Source organism: Branchiostoma floridae, chromosome 7 (assembly GCF_000003815.2).
Source record: "Branchiostoma floridae strain S238N-H82 chromosome 7, Bfl_VNyyK, whole genome shotgun sequence".
Lineage (NCBI taxonomy): Eukaryota > Metazoa > Chordata > Leptocardii > Amphioxiformes > Branchiostomatidae > Branchiostoma > Branchiostoma floridae.
The window spans coordinates 5,694,583-5,709,815 of record NC_049985.1 but is presented as its reverse complement, the minus strand read 5'-3'; the positions used below and the strand labels follow the sequence as shown (position 1 = coordinate 5,709,815).

At 39.4% G+C, this 15,233-nt stretch overlaps 1 protein-coding gene across 1 annotated transcript in view; it reads left to right on the top strand.

The window, feature by feature from the left end:
• LOC118419364 (phosphorylase b kinase regulatory subunit alpha, liver isoform-like) overlaps positions 1-15,233 on the top strand; it is a 56,098-nt gene that overhangs the window by 13,211 nt on the left and 27,654 nt on the right. The window contains exons 12-21 of the mRNA XM_035825726.1: positions 1-95; positions 558-665; positions 903-981; positions 1,281-1,415; positions 2,804-2,913; positions 4,730-4,874; positions 6,866-6,938; positions 10,285-10,382; positions 10,904-11,083; positions 11,536-11,850. Of these exons, the coding sequence (XP_035681619.1) occupies positions 1-95; positions 558-665; positions 903-981; positions 1,281-1,415; positions 2,804-2,913; positions 4,730-4,874; positions 6,866-6,938; positions 10,285-10,382; positions 10,904-11,083; positions 11,536-11,850 (1,338 nt within the window). The remainder of the gene's footprint in view (positions 96-557; positions 666-902; positions 982-1,280; positions 1,416-2,803; positions 2,914-4,729; positions 4,875-6,865; positions 6,939-10,284; positions 10,383-10,903; positions 11,084-11,535; positions 11,851-15,233) is intronic.

Below are 15,233 nucleotides of genomic sequence, written 5' to 3'. Positions count from 1 at the left end.
TGTTAGAGTACAAGGAGAAGCTGGCAGAGGTGATGGTGAAGGGTGAAGATGGCCTGCCCCTCATCCCTGAACTGTACATTGTGGCGCCAGACAAGGTGGATAGGGCTTCTGTGTTATGCCGTGTCTTTCTGATGTTGTGACAAATATGCAGCTGTAGATGAACTGTTAATGTCTATTGTGCAGCAAGTAAAGGGTTATTGTAGATAAGATTGGTGAAGTGTGTCCAGAATATGATGTGGATGAAGGCATCTGAATGAAATAAGTGGGGGATGATGTTGTTCTCAGATGTGGCAATGTATTGTATAAATTCTTGCGTTAGTTTTCTTCTCCTGGCCTCAAAAGTATCTACCTCATGTGAGACAAACATTTGGTTGCACTACCACTCGTTCTATAGTCTAAAACAAAATCCTCAGGGCATTGTTATAGACTACACATAGGTTGCAAACAGTACCCAGGTTATAATGACACCACAGCAGAGCACAATATATGGTGGAACAAGATGTATTGAAAAGATATACTATGTTGGATTTTTTAAAATGCTAACCTCCATGCATCAGGTTGATGCTGAGCGTCAGAACCCGGGCAGTCAGGAGAGGTCACCCGGGGGCAAGATGCCGCACATGTGGAGCCAGTCACTCTACATCCTGGGCTGTCTCATTCAGGAGGTAGGGGGGTACAACTATCACCAAGCTTTATAACCATTTTAGTTCCCCATTGAATGGCTTCTTGTCCTTTGTACAGCTTATAGGATATACTATTAAGGGGGTGAAGTGAACAAATAGACTTTCTTTTCTGGAGAATATAGGGCGTGTGTATTGCTTCTCACTATGAATGCTTAATATATGTGTTATGATAGAAGGAAGATGTTTCTCTGTGACGTTTTTCATGTCTTTTCTATATAGGGATATCTTGCACCTGGAGAAATTGATCCCCTGAACAGACGACTGATTGGACAGCCCAGACCAGACCTGGTTGTCCAAGGTAACACAATTTTTTCCCAGCAAACTACAGAGCACTGGAACAATCTGTACATACACATGTGGCTCTCTTACATGTTCTCAATAGTAGCAGTTTGTCTGTTTTGGCCAATCTGCTTGACATGTGAATATATTGTATAAATGCTGACAGTGTGCAGTACTCTAGCAAAAGAAGAAGAAATAGTCCTCATCTGCAGCAAGCCCAGATTTGGTCTGCTTGATTTAAGTGCCAAATCAAAGAGCTTTTTTTTTTTAATTCATAGTTATTGATAAGCGTTATTTGTCACCACATTGTCCTTGCAGTGTCCATACTGGCAGAAGACCTGTACATCCAGGACCTCCTGAAGGAGCATGGGATAGATGTGCAGACCACTCAGGAGGTGGCCAACATCAGATGCCAGCCTGCCCGCGTCCTCTCACACATCTACCACCATTTAGGTAATGCCTGTTTTTTCTTCAAGTAGTTGCACTTTGTCTTGTTCATTGCAAGCTTTCCTAGCTTCCTTAGTTTTCTTTCCCAGTCTTGTCCCAGTCCTCTATCTTTGAGGGCTGCCCTCAGTAGCTCCAGTAGATTCTATCAACATCTATCTGCATACAAAAATATCATCATAATCCATCCAGAGGTTCTTTAGTTACATCTTTTACATGCAGAGAATTTATTACAGCTCTTTGATTACAGAAACTACAAAATTAATTTAAATGTGTCGGACAACATGTACAAAATGTATTCCTTGCAGATTCCTGCAATGCCTTGCTATATTACTCGTACTATGGTACAATTTTAAACTCTATATCCATACACAAAATAAAGCACTTACCAACAAGCCTTTCTATATGTTACAGATTTGATAGTGCCATGTATAATTTTCTGTTTTTATAATTCAGCCTTTGAAAGATTATGTCTCTTTTCATTGTTTTCCCGCATTTGTTGTGACATTATAAAATTAATGTATGTGCTCAGGCAGTATTCTGTGCTCTCTCGTATCCTGCTCTGCCGCTGCCCCACCATTGCTGTGCCATAGATTAACTTCTCTTCCTTTGTAATTCTGTGCGTTATGTTGTGTCCTGTCGCTGTCCACCCTGGTGTTGATGCTTTTAAAGGTCCAGGTAAATAAAAACACACCCTTCTAAGTTCAGCACCCCTTGCTCTGCTGCACGCAACGTTTGTTTGTTTGTTTGTAATTATTATGTTGTGTATTTGTAGTGGAGTTTTCCAAATCGTTGCTTTGACAAGCACCCCACCTTTCCCCTTTTCGTTTCCTGCGCAATAGAGTTCTTGATTATAACGTTTGTTCACTGTTATCCATGACATAACCTACATTTTGTATGTCTGTCGATATATCCTATGTCTGTTGTTATATCAATTCAAAAGATAATGGTTTAAATGCTCTGAACATTTGCAGATTATCCAGTACTAGTGGATAAAGGAAACCTAGCATAATAACTTCCAGGGGGTTTCCTGTTGTCCAGTTTTTTTTAATTCCCAATTTTGTCTGTGTTGATAGTACACAATGATTCTTGACATTTATTCCCATAAAGTTGCATAACAGTCAACATGTACAATGTACATGTATGTGCCAGACTAGAAATTGCAATCTGTCAGTCATTATCAGTATCACTACTGGCAGGATTAACATTAACAGATTACAACGTACAATGTATCTTGATGATTAATATAACATTTTTTTAAACATTAGAGTCTTAGTCCTTGTCAGTTCCCTTTTTATACCAAAACTAGTACTGTTTCCTGGCTGACCAATTGGTTTGAACAGGATTGACAAAACTAGAATATTGTAGTGCTGACCCAACTTGGTTTGAATCTGCAGGTCAGAATGCGAAGCTGGGTTTATCTGGGCGGCCATCTTACGACATCGGGCTGCTGGGCACTAGTCAGCTGTACACACTGAAGGGGCAGACTTTCGCCTTCACTCCACAGGTGAGCAAGATGGGTCACTGCTCTCCCAAACAATTACAGAATGGAGCATGTTGTTTTGAAATACAGTGGAATCCGCTTTATTGTATCGCCTATTTGTCTGGGCATTTTATCCAATTATCCGGCCTATTCTAGAGTCCGAAGTTGGCTATATGACCAGCTTTAGCGGCATTGGTTGGGGAGGGGTGTAGTTTTGAAAACCAATACGCAAACATAACACACAGACGCTCATAGAGGTTACCACTCTAACGATACGGAACTCCGTTTACAAAACTTTAATCATATGTTCCGATACTGTGCGATTTCTGTGAGATGCTTGATCTAATAAAGAGTTCAAATCAGTGGCTAAATGCACATGTGGAAAAGTACGCTTGACTCGCACAGCCGTGCGTCGGCAATTTGGCGGCATACCAAAGCAAAGACGAACATGGCTCCGCTCGTATGCCGGAGAATATGACGTTACTTTCATAATTTTAAGTTAAAACAACGGTATTGGAGAGTGATAAACTCTTCACCTTCTTGTCTACAACTTGTGTCCACAAATTACTCTGAAATTTACGTCTTTCGCGGTGGAAGACGGAAAAAATTCACGTTCAAAACATTCAAAATGGCGGCGCTTGGGTTGAGATATCCCGCCATTCAATGCGCAAGATAGGTCATTGCGAAATCACACCCCTGTTGCGTTACGTGCGTTGTTGTAAATCTACGTAGCGCAGCCGAAATCAGCTCAATTAATGAGACAGTGGATATGAAAAAAACACATTTTTGTAGGGTAAACCAAGTTTAGACATTGTCTGAAGGGGAAATATGAACTCAAAAGCGTGTTGACGTTCCAATGACGTTCGCCCATCATGCCTTGCGGCAACCTAACAAAATGGCGCCTAACTCCAAATGTTCGCACGCTAGCACAGCGCTATCGGCTAGATTTTCTGTGGAATGAACTTTCTTACGGTCCTTTACATGGCTTTACGCCTTTATACATACATTTACTAGTTACCTTTGGACTCATTTTGTAAGTTTTAGGGCATATTTTACAATTGTTAATTTGTGTGACCTGACGTAATTCTATCCAAAAACCCGAAGTTTGAGACCGTGGGTTATCCAATTCTGCGATGTTCTAAACAATAGAATGAATGGCAAATGTTTTGGGATTTCGTAATTCTATCCGATTACCCGAATTATCCAAAAAGGCGTAATACGAATAATTGGAATCCACTGTACATTAGGGGTCTTACTGTACATTACTTAATATGATTATTGTTGTGAACAGGGTATCGATATGTAAGGCTTACTAATAGGTGAAGGGCACTTACTGTAAGTGCCTCTATGTTTAATACGTTTTTTTAATTTTGGCTGGCAGAAAATGGGGTATTTGTCATTGTTTTAAGTCTAATTTGCCACCATAGTCAGATACTGTACAGTGATGGATATGCTCCGTTTTGATAATGAAGTGTTTGTGTTGAAGTGTTTGTGAAACCACTCAGAAATTCCAAGGATTACAATATTATGTTATCTTATGGTATTGTGTAACAACATGTATAAAGATATACTGTAAAATGCATTTAAGTTTGCAGGGATTTAATTTCACAGTAGCGGAAAAGGGACTTTTCGCGGTGGTTTTAAGTTCGCAGTAGCACCATGCACGGTGGTCTCTTATTGCCATGGATAAATGTTCGTGGTGGTTTTAAGTTAGTGGAGAAGTGGCCACCACAAAAATCACAAATTGAACCACCGCGAAAGTGACTGTATTTACATTTATTGGTATAGTACAAAAAAATGTTAAACTAAAGATATAATGATGCGTATGTTGGTTGTGTAGTTTATAGACCAGCAGCAGTTCTACCTGGCTCTGGATAACGAGCTGCTGGTGGACATGCTGAAGACAGACCTGGCCTACCTGCGCTACAACTGGAGAAACCTGGGCAGACCCACCGTCACCTTTCCTGTCAGTCACAACATGCTAGGTCAGCACTTTTCTCCTGTACATTTCGTATAACATTTCTGGTTGGGAAAGAAAGAAAAATGGTGTGGCAAGACTGTACTCTTTTAAAGGCAGGTACAGTTCGAATTGCAATAAGAGTTCACTGCAACAACACTACGGAAAAGTCTTCATTTCAAACTGGTATAGATCTAATAATGGTAATTCTCGTCCATATTTTCTTGCACACAACTACTTGTACCAGCTAGTATAAATAACGTAAAATTTCTTCAATCTCAAGTCTGTGCATGTAAAGCTAAACTGAGTAAAAAGTAAAAAATAGATTTTCAATGACATAGCACACAGACAACATGAATAACATGTAATTCATAGTATTCTGCAATTCATGTACTTTTAGTTCCTCTGTGTGCATTTTGCAAGACTTTGTTGATAATTCATCTCTGCCAACTTTTGGATGATCAAGAGACATCTACTGCAAGAGAGAGAGCTTCTGCATCAGTAGAAATCATTTCGAGGATTTTATTCTTTGTCTAGTTTGTTGTTTGTGTACAATTGTATAACATTGATTTAAGCTTGTAACAAATGTCCTTGCTAACATCAAACACTTTACTTTGCCGACCGTCCCCAGCTGTGTTAGCGGAGTCACCTGTTATGTTGAAGCTTCAGTCTGGTAATTGTGATGTGGTGCAGTGTCCCATAGAGACATGTGTTACTACTGATCATTTCCACAGATGACAAAGGCCACATTAACACTCATTTACATTGATTTTTTGAAATTGAATCAGTGTACAAGATCAATGTTTTTGTGCTGTGAGTGTGTCTGTATTGGTGTGTGCTCATGTTTTTTTAATGTGTACACTGTGAGATTGGCATGAAGTGAGTGAAAAGATGGCCACAAAGGTCAGGCTTTTTGCCACGAAGCACAGGTCAGAGTTGGTAGTACTAATCATTTGTTAGACATGACAGACAGTCCATTTAAGAGGCTTCTTATTCATAGAAAAGAAATTTGCTGCAAATGAAAGAAATATTGCAACTGAAACAAATTTTGTGATGAAAATTAGTCAATTCACATTTTCTTCTTGTTAGAATTCTGGCAGCCTACCAGGTATATGTAACACAAAATTGATGTTCCAAGCCCAGTTATCTTGGTTACACAACAAACATTTAGCCGTGCAAAGTCAAAGTCTTTTGTAACATAACGATTGTGTTTTTGTTGGCACCAGCCGGGCGAGTCCTCCCCCCTCCCCTGCTGAACTGTTTGCAGAAGCTGCTGGCAGGCTCCATGGATGGAGTAAGGTAGTAGAACAGTTACTGTCCCAGTCTTTGTCATGGCCAGTGCCCATATACAATGTACGTTTGGTATTTGTCAATGTCTTGTGAACAGTATATAGGGACTGTACGACATCACATGTTAAAAAATTCTTCTTGTACTACAAAATTGATATCATTTTGCTGCAAGTAAAATTTTCAGAAAGCTATTACAATGATTCTATCATGCTTATTCGTGTTTTTTTGCGACACATGCAGAACCTGCTTTAAAATTAATGTTTGTTCAAGCCATATTACAACAAGGAAAAGCAGGTGGTGTACATGTGCAGTAATGTACACTCCCTACATTGCTGTTGTCTAACATTGTTGTCTTTACAGGTGTCTGTGTACGACTCATTTATACGTCAGCACATCGCTTACACGTCTCCATCTCTCTTCTTTTTCATCCTCTTGCAAAATAGGTGTCCTCCTCTTCTCTTTGGACACAGCTTCTTTGTGATCCTCCATTCCATTAACGACAACCCAACCTGACTGTGTGGAGTCTAACAGTCTCATCGTAATCCATTAACTCAATGTTAACCCTGAACAGTCTTATGTCCCGGCAGGAACACTACTGTGGCATCCAAAGAACGTTACCACCTTTCTCAGTGACCCCCATCCTCCTCCAAAACATGGATCCCAGTAGGATCAGTTTTGGGTCCCCCTCCACTCATTTTACCTCCTCCATGTTTTGCCCATGTTCATCAGTTGGTGGAGAACTGTCCCCTGCGCTTCTTGCCACCCTCCAAAAGCTGATCAGTGGCTACACCACAGGGGTTGGGTAGGCATCCCTCTTCTATGTTGAGTTGCGGTCCTTTTTAAGCAGGCCTCATAATTATGATTGAATACATTGTTCGTATCCGTTGTTAGCTTGGCTGGCTTTGTAGTTTTTGTGTTCGACGGTTAGCCGTATTTGGTGGTCTGCTTTTTCGTTTTGGCATTGTCTTGCGTGATTTTCCTGGTTGGCGTCACCAAGTCCCAAAGTTTGCAAAATTGTTTTTAGTGCTTATTCAGCTAATGTGCTGTTGCACCCTATAACTCTGTATCTATGCATTGTTTTTGGCATGATAAAACTGCCAGTATATTGTATATTGTGCACTTGAGTATTGGGCCCCTACAAACTAATACTACTTTTTTGACTGAAAATATGTTGTACTACCATAACACATGGTACATGGGATAGAATATCTCATCAACATTCGATTCACTACAATTTGGAGTTTATCATTGCATGTTAAAAATCTACTGCTTTAACTTATATCATTGTCTGCACCAAATTTAATCTTCTAAACATTTTTGAGAGCTTATGATTCGAGATGTCATCCAGAAAAATTAATCAAGATCATTAGCCGTTTTTCGAAGCATGATTCAAATATGCTATGTCTGAGTTGTTCTTTGTTATTTTTCCATTGTCCAAATTGTAGTATAGACAGTAGTAGTTACATCACAGTTAGTGTGGTAATCCAATAGTGTTTAGGCATGTAACACTAGTTTACCTTTATCCCCAAGTCAATCTCTATATTCTGTTGTTTCTAAAACTGGGTATCTAGGGATATTACTAGTAAGTCGACTAATGATGGTTTCAAATTGCAGTATCAAAATATCGCAGTTCGAAACCACCATCCGTCTATTTCATATCCCTATTTGTAAATACCTTGTTTCTAAAAACAATGGACATGTATTGCCCTGCGGATAAAGGTAAACAAGCATTGTCTTTTTCCTGGTGACTGATGAAAGTACTCTGTCTTCGTTGAAAGATGTCCATAGAAGTTAAAGAAGGCCATATCAATTTAATTTCTTGGTTCTCATACTGCCCCACTTTATTTTTGTCTCAATTAAAAAGAAAAACAGCCTGTTCCATCGATTTCTTTTCAAAAGTCCCAGAAACAAGACATTGGATTGGTATGGCCCAGTGCCAATCGTAGTCAGTATGCAGAAATATGTCAAGCTCACTTGAAGGTTAATCATAGTTTGACTTTTTCTTTGCTTACTGTAGATCAGTTACTGAGTCAAGTACAGTAGTGTTTTTTGTGGTTTTTGATTATTCCATAAGAAATTAATATATGACCTTCTTTATTTTGTCTTTAATTTATTTCCAAGACTTTGTGAGGCTCTTCCATGCTCTTTCACTGTGTAAGGAACCATTCTCATCCCCTCTTTTGGTGGCATGGGCTATCCTTTGAAGATCTTCATTATAATTCTAACCCACATAATGATGCCATTGAATGACACTAATTTACTGTTTCCTAACATAATGTTTGGCTTCTTTATATCAATGCTGATCTATTACTACTACTTTATCTTCATGGCTGTTGCTTGTTGCTGTTTCTGCTGTTCCTATGTTGATGTTTATGTTTGATGAAGAAAAAAAAACCGTGTCCCATCCATTCCCTTCATGTGTGTAGTAATAAAATTGCCAGCTTGATTGTATATTATGTCAATTTAGACTTTTCTATCTTATGTCTGCTTGCTTCATTTTCTAGCCTGGCATCCATCCTATTCTAGCTTTTTTTCGCTCCTCTGATCGCTTTCCTCGCCAATTCCCTGCCTTGGACTCGTTAATGATTGGTCAATTGACATTCAAATATTCACTGAAATATATGCAAAAGCTCTGATTGGCTGCAAGTCACATGATCCCCTGTAGTGTCAATTTGAAAGTTTGATCACCGTTACACTGTTTTTGAGAAAGATTTGATACCCCAAATGATTACTGACCCAAGGACCAAATGATTAAATAAGGATAAGTACCACCAGACTTCTCATCAGGGAAGCAATGATCAGAGAAGCAAACTTGAGCTGGAATGTAGGATGGATACTAGTCGCTATTTTAGCCTGGGTACCATCCTCCATATAGTAAGCGCTGGCTCAATCTTTTGGTTTGCCTCTTGATTAGGGTGCTGTCACATAGGTCCCTTAGGGGATTGTCGTACGATTTTGATGCCATAGGATTTTCAAGCAGTCCGTGACAGAATCAACCACTGACATGGATCCAAAACAGCATTTTGTGCTCCAAGACAGTTGAACTTTGAAGAAGAAGTACATTTTGTTCTGTAAAATGCCCCAAAATAGTGACTCTACGGCATTGGCACAACTTATGTGACCCAGAAGCAAAAAGATTGAGCCAGCAGTCACTACTTAGGATGGTGCCCAGGCTAAGATTTTTAAGGTTATTTGTTTTCTGTTTCACAATCAAACCTGTTGTTGATGGTGATCTCATTTCACTCATGCATCTCTCCATATTCAATACAACTCCCTCTGTATCTTACTCTGACAAGGTGGTTTTGTTGGGATCATTTTCAAACCTCACTCTGTCAAATCAGTACCAATCTTAGAACTGACTTTTTGTATGATCATCACATTTGTTAAAAGCTCATGAATATTAAGTGTGACAAACAGCATGGATGTCATGAAGCTCTGATTGGCTAAGGTCATGACTGGAAGCTAGGCAATACCATATTAGGCAGGCTCATTGGTAGTTACCACGGCAACATTGAATCACGAAGCTCTGATTGGCTGAGAGTTTGACTGGAAATCATGTCATACCATTATTAGACAGGTCATTGATGGTTACCATGGCAGCATGGATTTGAAAGGACCAATCAGAATCAGAGTTGGCAGAGTCGGACACAGAGTAAGCTGTACTGACCATACAAAGGGAGGATACATGTAGTTTCATCATTTGACACAAATGCATTTTCCTATGCAGAGCCTTGACCATGGCCTATGCAAATGTACAATATACCTATAAGGAGAGGCTCTGAGAGACTGGGCTGAGGTTTCCACTTTTGTGAGCTTGGATCAGAGAATCGACTTACAGATACATTTTGTCTGATTGGCTGACAGCAGTTTAGAGGTCACACCCACAAAAGTGGAATCCCTATCCTGGTACCCTGGTTTAACAGACTTCTCAAGGTGTATTGTACATTTGTATAAGCTGTGGTCACGGCTCTCCATAGGGAAATGCTTGATAGTTGAAAGTGTAGAAAAATTGTGTTTTTTACACTTTGGAAATTCAGTCTAATAAGATTCTTTAAACATCAAAATGATTCCCTTTTAGCTTAAGACTACAAAATATGATATCTTCTCCCAAGGGATTTCTTCGTCAGTAATTAGTTGTTTTTGTGCAGGATCCACGTTGGGAAGTTGGAAGAGTTCATGTCCACTTCCTGTTTCACCAGTCTGGACTTCCTGTACCTGAGTGAGGAGAGTCCTGTGTCAGATGAAGGTGGGAAGTGGGATTTTGTTACGTTGATGAAGTTTAGACATCCATCTACACCATAAAGCAGTAAGCAACTGGATATGATTCTGGAAACGGTTAGTTGTTTCAGACATCCATCTGGCATCTTTCGTCAGTGACACTGGAGAAATTTTGCTGGGGAGGGTTTTTATGTATATCTTAGCTGTGCATTAATATGCAAACTCCAGCAAGATTTCTCTAGTGTCACTGATGAAAGATGCTGGATGGCTGTCTGAAATGCCTTACCGTTTCCAAAGTAATATCCACTTGCTTGAGTAACTGCTTTTGGTGTGTTATTTCATTACCTCGGAGGTACTGGTGTTCTTGAGTACCCAGTTGGTGTGTTTGCTTGTCTGAACTCATTAGAAACATAAATTTGTGTTACTGACTTAAACAAAGTAGGGAAACATAAATTGTATCAGTCTGGGCAACCTGGCTGAAAATATTTAGAGCACTGACTGTCTTTCTGCTATTGACCTGTGAACAATCATTGAATCTATCCTGTCCAGATGAAGTTACCCAGTACCTGGCCACCCTCCTGTCTCCAACCTTCACCAAGCGTAACCTGCTCTCCACGCCGCGTCTCGGCGCCAAGAGATCGACGTCCCTCAGCAGAAAGGCCTCTTTCCGTGTCCTGGGTTCCGTCAGACGGTCGCGCTCTGTGTTCGTGGATGAACACAACCTTCCAGGTAGGATATTTGTTTCACCGGGGGCAAGAATCTAATAAAGATATGCTTACATTTGTAAGTTTGTTTAGTTCAGAGACTATCTAAACTTAGTTTATACATGTAGATATATGTATAATATGCACTGTATATAAGCTGGTTTGGGGATCCCATGATATGTTTATCATGATATGATTAATCTTTTCAAGGTTAACTCATGTCCACATTTAGTACAGTCCTCATTTTTGTGTGCCTGTCTTTTCCTGTTTTCCCTTTGTGTGTGCATCATCTTTTTCCGTAATCCTACTTTGTATCCCATTATAATAACCCTCCAAAGTGTTGTCAACTCCTCTTTTACACTATTTTGTGTCATTTTTAAAAATGATGCTTCTGTGTGTAATATCATAGCACTGTACACGGTTACACTGTCCCTGTACACTGCCCTTTTCTGTCCACATGTCTGCTGTGCTCTGTAGGACAAATATTACTTCATAGAAAACTCAGTGATTTGGCCGAATGCCAGTCTGATGAGGGAGGTACAGCCGACCATGGCCAGGGTCACGCCGTTTTGCCAGGTCCTTGTGTAGTGACTGCACATGTTAAAGAGCTTCATGCATGTCCATGCTCTTTAATGCAAAATGCAATAATGCCATTTATGTCCATACATGTAATGCTCTTGTCCCTCATTGGCAATTTTTTTTCTTTTTCCTTTTCACATGTTGACACAGATGATGATATCGCTCTCCCATGCGAATTATATTTTTCTCTAGGGAGTTCTCAAGCTACTTCTTGACTTGGGTTCAGTCTTAGTTTTGACAGTAACTTTTAGAATGATTGAACCACCTTTGGAATAATGTAAACCAAGAGTGTCAGTAGCGTAGCCTTCAGGCTGGCAGACACAGAATTGAGAGTTCACAGATTGGATTCCTGGATAGATGTTGGGTTCTTGGGAAAGACACTTTGCACAATGTGTCACCTTTCCTCATTCCTCCCAGGCACATATGGGCTATTTTGGTTGGTAAGGTAAAAAAAGATACACATGGTGGAAGGAGTGGGATAAGCTCCACCTTCCGATACTGTGCCCATGACACATTGGATTAACAGCCACTGCCACTTAAAAGACCTCAAAAAGGCTATATTTTTTCACAGAGGCAAAAAATTGGACTTTTCTTGGAGCAAGGTCCATTTTAGATGTATCATAGAACTGAGTATGTATTGGTAGTTTGTGGAAATAGAGTACGGATTACTGTGGATGCATAACGGTCGACATTATAAGCATTTGCAGCAATGGTATTTGCTCAGTGACATTTTGCAGCATTGCAGACATGTACAGCTTCCAGAGATACAAGTATGTCACATTGTGGCACAGCATGAAATGATGTCACTTGATTTTGCACAGGAGACACTCTATGAGGGACGTCCAACAATGCCATATCATGGAGCGCTTGTAATGCCTATTTTTTTTTACAGCTCCCACCTCTATATAGCCTGTTATGCACCCATTTTCAGCTTGCATCCGCTAATTCTTATGGTACGTTGATGAAGGTTGGACATCCAGGTAAACAATATTTTGAAGACAATTCAATCTCTATTTCACCGGAAATTATTATCAAGATTCAGCAGCCACTTCCATTATTCTTATTCAGCATCACCAGAATGAACAAGTCAACACTAGTTCATGTACATTGTAAGTGGTTGAACATGACAAAGTCACTGACTTGTAAGCATCGTATAGACACTGATATCATGTCAAGAAGAACATCAACATTCCAGTACATGGGACTTCAACCTGCCAAGGGACAGTATCAGTTCCTTTTGTTATGTAATCTCACTAAAGGAATTATCTAAGCATGATTTTCCTATTCATTGACATTTGCGTACACTGTCAGGCAGTATGATTTAGTGACTTTTGTCAATTTCAACTGTCATTTCCAGTCTCATCCCATGAAACGCTATTAGTATTTCATTTCCGAACAGTTCATTGTGGTGATGCTGAAGTAGAGTCTGTGAGGGATATCAGTTTTAGAGATTGTTTTGTCTTTGAATAATTCCCAAATACTGACCGTTGGAAAGCGGACACAAGCTGGAGATGGATGTGTACCAAGCTAGCTGCACTAAGCACACTGTACTAAATGTCTCGTTGTGTTCTCTGCAAATTTGTTACCAAGATATAGCAACTGGCATCGACATATCCTTGCTGGGCTCCACGTCCTCGGCCCTAACTCCCGATCTGGCTTGCTTGGTGGACGATAAGGATGAGATCTTTACCGAGGATAACCAAGCCAAAACAGGCATGGACAATCGCTGCACCACTTGCTCTGCACATTGGTAGCTTTGTAGTCTGCTGCTTGGTGGCCATAGTACAAAGGAAATGGCTTGATTGTAATGAAATAGTGCCTTAGTAATTGTATGTCAAATTTAGGCCTTTATAATATACACAATTTATTACAGTTTAATTGAGCTGCGATGCATGATTGTATGGCTTGTAGCTGCAATTTGTTGCTGCATTGATTACAATCATTTAATTTAGTATCATAAGGAATGAATGAACTTGATTTGCAGGACAATCATAATTATGTAGTAGAATGTATCATACATGTACATGTACATGTATGTAGCATTCATCATTTAGTACATTTTTCCACAATGTGCAATAATATAAGTATTGAGTCATTCTCTACAATTGTATATAAAAGGACCTTAAAAACATTTTGTAGATGTGTCTAACACATTATTTGTTTTTCTTACTTACATTGCAGCTCTCATAATCTATAATATTTCCCCAGCTTATAAGTGATGTTGCATGTTGTTTTGCTATGCTCCAAGACAGGTGGTCTAGTAAAAAGCACTTTGCAGATTTTCACATGATTTTTTTTCACAAGAAATTGTTGGCTTGGCTGTTTAGCTATGCTTACTGTGGGAATCATGTGTAGTCTTCAATTATTGTTTTTTGTTCCCCGTTAATTTTTTGGATGCATTACAATTACGTCAATACAAATGTAGATAGTGACGCCTGATTTTGAATCAATTTTCTCCCTGCTGCCTTACCCTGTGATAGATAGAGATTCGTAGCTAATTTTATCTGTGGCTGATGTGGCTTGCCAGCTTACGATACAATTATCAAGATTATTGTTGTATCATTTTGTATTCTCTTCTCCAGGTATCTCCCCTGCAATGTATGCTAGACTTCTTGGTAACTGTCCTGCCCTCTCTCTTCTGTCTGTCTTTTTGATTTGTGTTGTTTCCATGTGTACTAACCTCTTGTGAGACGTCACATGTCAATGACATTCTTTCCTGTGTAACAGAGATGCATTGTTACCATGGTAACCAATCATTTTTAATCAAATCCTTTGCTTGCTGAATCAGTAAAAAATTTCATTTCAGCGAGCCCTTTAATATAACAGTCATTACAGTTGAAATCAGAAGCCAATACTTTTCATCTGCCTTCATTAACGTTCATCAGTTTTGGTTTATCTCTAATTGCTGGGGAAGTCGTTTATATTTTAGCTGTTTCAAAACACTACAAAATTCTACTTACTGTTCACTTCTCTATAAACTAAGAAATTGAATTGAAAAGAATGAAATAACCTCGTAGTTGTACTGTACTGCTAAGCAGTGCAGTTCCATTTAAAACTACTCTGGCAGTGCCATACTGTCGACTGCAATTTCTTCAGAGGCCCATACTGCAAAGCAGTAACAAAACGTATGATGTACAAAAAAAGTACAATGCCATGTATAGTATCTTAAGTGCTTACCACGAGCTATGAATATGAAGACTTCCACAGCTGTGGCAGGTTAACTATTCTATTCAAGGCTCTAAATTGCCTCCATGAAAGTGCTCCTAAAGTATTGGCTGTATTACATATACCTGTCTGCTTCATATCATAACTAATGAGCTGATTTTTACAATGCCATCGACCACTCTGCTTAACATACATTGTATTTGTAATTTCATGTTGACCTAACAAGACTTTCCCTTCAAGCAGGGTTCTAGCCAGTACCTCTCACTTGACAAGAAACTCATTGCCTAAAACCGACAAGTACTCTGGCCATTCCGTCATCTCGACAGGAACAAATTTGCATCTTCATATATTGAAGAAATAGAGTTAGATCAGATTATGTCAGAATGTAACCTTTGGTTTGCATGAAAAGTTGAACAGACACTCAGAAGAAA